At 46.8% G+C, this 2,652-nt stretch overlaps 1 protein-coding gene across 1 annotated transcript; it reads left to right on the top strand.

Moving 5' to 3' along the window:
* Nucleotides 1-391: 391 nt before the first annotated feature.
* LOC136500845 (GDP-fucose transporter 1-like) lies at nt 392-2,431 on the top strand. The gene is made up of 2 exons (XM_066496300.1): nt 392-545; nt 941-2,431. The coding sequence occupies exon 2, from the start codon at nt 959-961 to the stop codon at nt 1,979-1,981; it is 1,023 nt and encodes a 340-aa protein (XP_066352397.1). The 5' UTR covers nt 392-545; nt 941-958; the 3' UTR covers nt 1,982-2,431.
* Nucleotides 2,432-2,652: the final 221 nt, after the last annotated feature.

Genomic DNA, 2,652 nt, shown 5'->3' with positions numbered 1-2,652 from the left:
TGAATACTCACGAGGGGTCTTATTTTAAATAAACTATTCCCTCTATCCCATAAAAAGAGTCATTATATGACTCGTGTAGTTTAACTAGTTTTGTTAAAATATTAGTAATATTTACATCTCTAAATAAATTTATTTAAAAATATATTCAACGATTTATATAATGATAATAATTATGTACTATAAATATCGATACTATACATTATCAGAGTTTAAATAGTTAAGAATTGTACTTTTACAGGACGGAGGGAGTACACAATAGCGCAATGGAATTTTGATCTAGACGTTCAGATTAAACCATTTCATTTAGTTTAATTAAAAAACTTCTCAAACATGCTGACGTCACCCGCTACCCGCCAATCTGCTGCTGCTTTGGGTTCTCGTTCCTCTCGGCCCAAAAATGTTAAGCGACTGACCGAATTCAGCCACCAGCTGCTCTCCCGTCCTCACCCCCAGAGCGCGCAAACTGCGCGACCGCCGCCGCTGCCGCGCCTACGGCAGGTGCCGAGGTCTTCATCGGGTCCAGCGCCGTCGACGAGCACCCACAGGTATTCGCACCCTTCCTCTTCCTCTCCTGCTGTGCGAAACCGAGCACTCGAACCCTAACTCAAGCTATTTGGCTATTTGTACTCGGAAGCCAGATCTGATCCAATCACAAGTCTATAAATGCCTGCTAATTTGATTTTTTCTGAAAAAAATATTCGGTGTGCACCATGACTTCCGCCTGCCGTCCCTAAATCATGGCTGTCTAGAACCCAAATAGGCCCGTTTTGTGTTCTTCCAGGAGCAGCCTGGTCAATGGCCACCTAGTTCGTGGATGAATCCGGTGTCAGTTAGCATCACCTGATTGATTCCGATGCCCCCTGGTCCATGGATGAACCTAGTGTCACCTGCCAATTGATTCCTGGAATCCGGCTTCTGATTTTTCCCTGTGAGTTTTCAGGTCAACGGGGCCTGATTCATGGCGAAGCAGGCGTACTCCACGAGCAGCCTCGTGGTCGGGTACGCGCTGTGCTCCAGCCTGCTGGCTATCATCAACAAGTACGCCATCACCAAGTTCAGCTACCCCGGGCTCCTGACGGCCCTGCAGTACCTGACCTCGGTGGTTGGGGTGTGGGTGCTCGGGAAGCTCGGCTTCCTCTGCCACGACGCCTTCAACCTCCAGACCGCCAAGAAGTTTGCGCCGGCCGCGGTTGTCTTCTACCTTGCCATCTTCACCAACACCCACCTCCTCAAGCACGCAAATGTCGACACCTTCATCGTGTTCAGATCCCTGACGCCTCTCCTGGTGGCTATTGCCGACACCACCTTCCGGAAGCAGCCGTGCCCGTCCAAGCTTACGTTCCTGTCCCTCGTGATCATTTTGGGAGGCGCGGTTGGCTATGTGATGACGGACTCGGCGTTCACCCTCACTGCATACTCGTGGGCGCTCGCTTATCTGATCACCATAACTACTGAGATGGTGTACATCAAGCACATGGTCACCAACTTGGGGCTCAACACCTGGGGCTTTGTGCTCTATAACAATCTTCTTTCGCTGCTAATGGCGCCGGTGTTTGGGTTCCTGACAGGGGAGCACTTGTCGGTCTTCAGAGCCATTGAGTCAAGGGGGCAGAGTTGGTTTGAGCTTGATTCCTTTGTGGCGGTTGCACTGTCCTGTGTCTTTGGTCTGCTCATCAGCTTCTTTGGTTTCGCTGCAAGGAAAGCAATCTCTGCCACAGCGTTCACAGTGACAGGTGTGGTCAACAAGTTCCTCACGGTCGCCATCAATGTGATGATCTGGGACAAGCATGCAAACACGTTCGGTTTGGTTTGCTTACTCTTCACTCTCGCTGGTGGAGTGCTCTATCAGCAGTCAGTTACAACAAAAGGTAATTCTTCAGCGCAGCGAGAGGCAGCAGCTAAGCAAGGAAGAGGTGACGATGATGCGGTCGAGTTGGATGAGGAGAGCCAGAGACTGGTTTCATCTCCAAAGGTTGTCTGAGGTGCATGATCACCAAAGATCCAGTTTTGTTTGTTTTTCTGGAATAGGCACGCCCACATTTTGAAGATTTGTCATAGTCATATACTGAAGGAAATCCAAGAGGCAGCATTGTTGTTCTAGGAGAGGCTGCGGTAACTTTACATGATACATATTTGGTCTATAATTGTTTGTCACCGCCGTGTTTACTGGTAGGCTGTGCGATGTTTAATTACATAGAAATGGCCAACCAATGCAATGACCGTCTTATATGGTTATTGGGACCTATCTGACATTGTATTTTTGTGTGCCTGATGAGTGACTATCAGATTACATACAACCTTTCTGACATTTTATGATTAGCAGTGCATTAGCTTCATGGTTCTGGTATGATCAGATTTTCAGTGGCCCATTTGTTATCAGAGGGCTAAATAAACTATGCATTTGTTTGTGGTATACATTAAAGTTTGAATATCCTCAGTACAAATTTCACCAGCTTTTTTTATTGATATGCGTTAAAGTGTGGATATCTTCAGGATGCTTTGCTGTAAGAGATAACGGCAGCAGTTGATGAGACACTGCCAAGATCGGTTGCATTATGGCCATCCGGTGTATTATTCTACATGGCAATGCCAAAAATTTGTGTTGATTGCTCTCACAAAAAAAAGAGTAGTGTTGATGGTTCATATGATAAT

This window comes from Miscanthus floridulus, chromosome 13, assembly GCF_019320115.1.
Source record: "Miscanthus floridulus cultivar M001 chromosome 13, ASM1932011v1, whole genome shotgun sequence".
NCBI classification, from domain to species: domain Eukaryota; kingdom Viridiplantae; phylum Streptophyta; class Magnoliopsida; order Poales; family Poaceae; genus Miscanthus; species Miscanthus floridulus.
This window is presented reverse-complemented; position numbering and strand designations above follow the sequence as displayed.

Coding starts and splice junctions, on each gene's coding strand:
- LOC136500845 (XM_066496300.1), top strand. CDS start 959: ATGGCGAAGCAGGCGTACTCCACGAGCAGCCTCGTGGTCGGGTACGCG.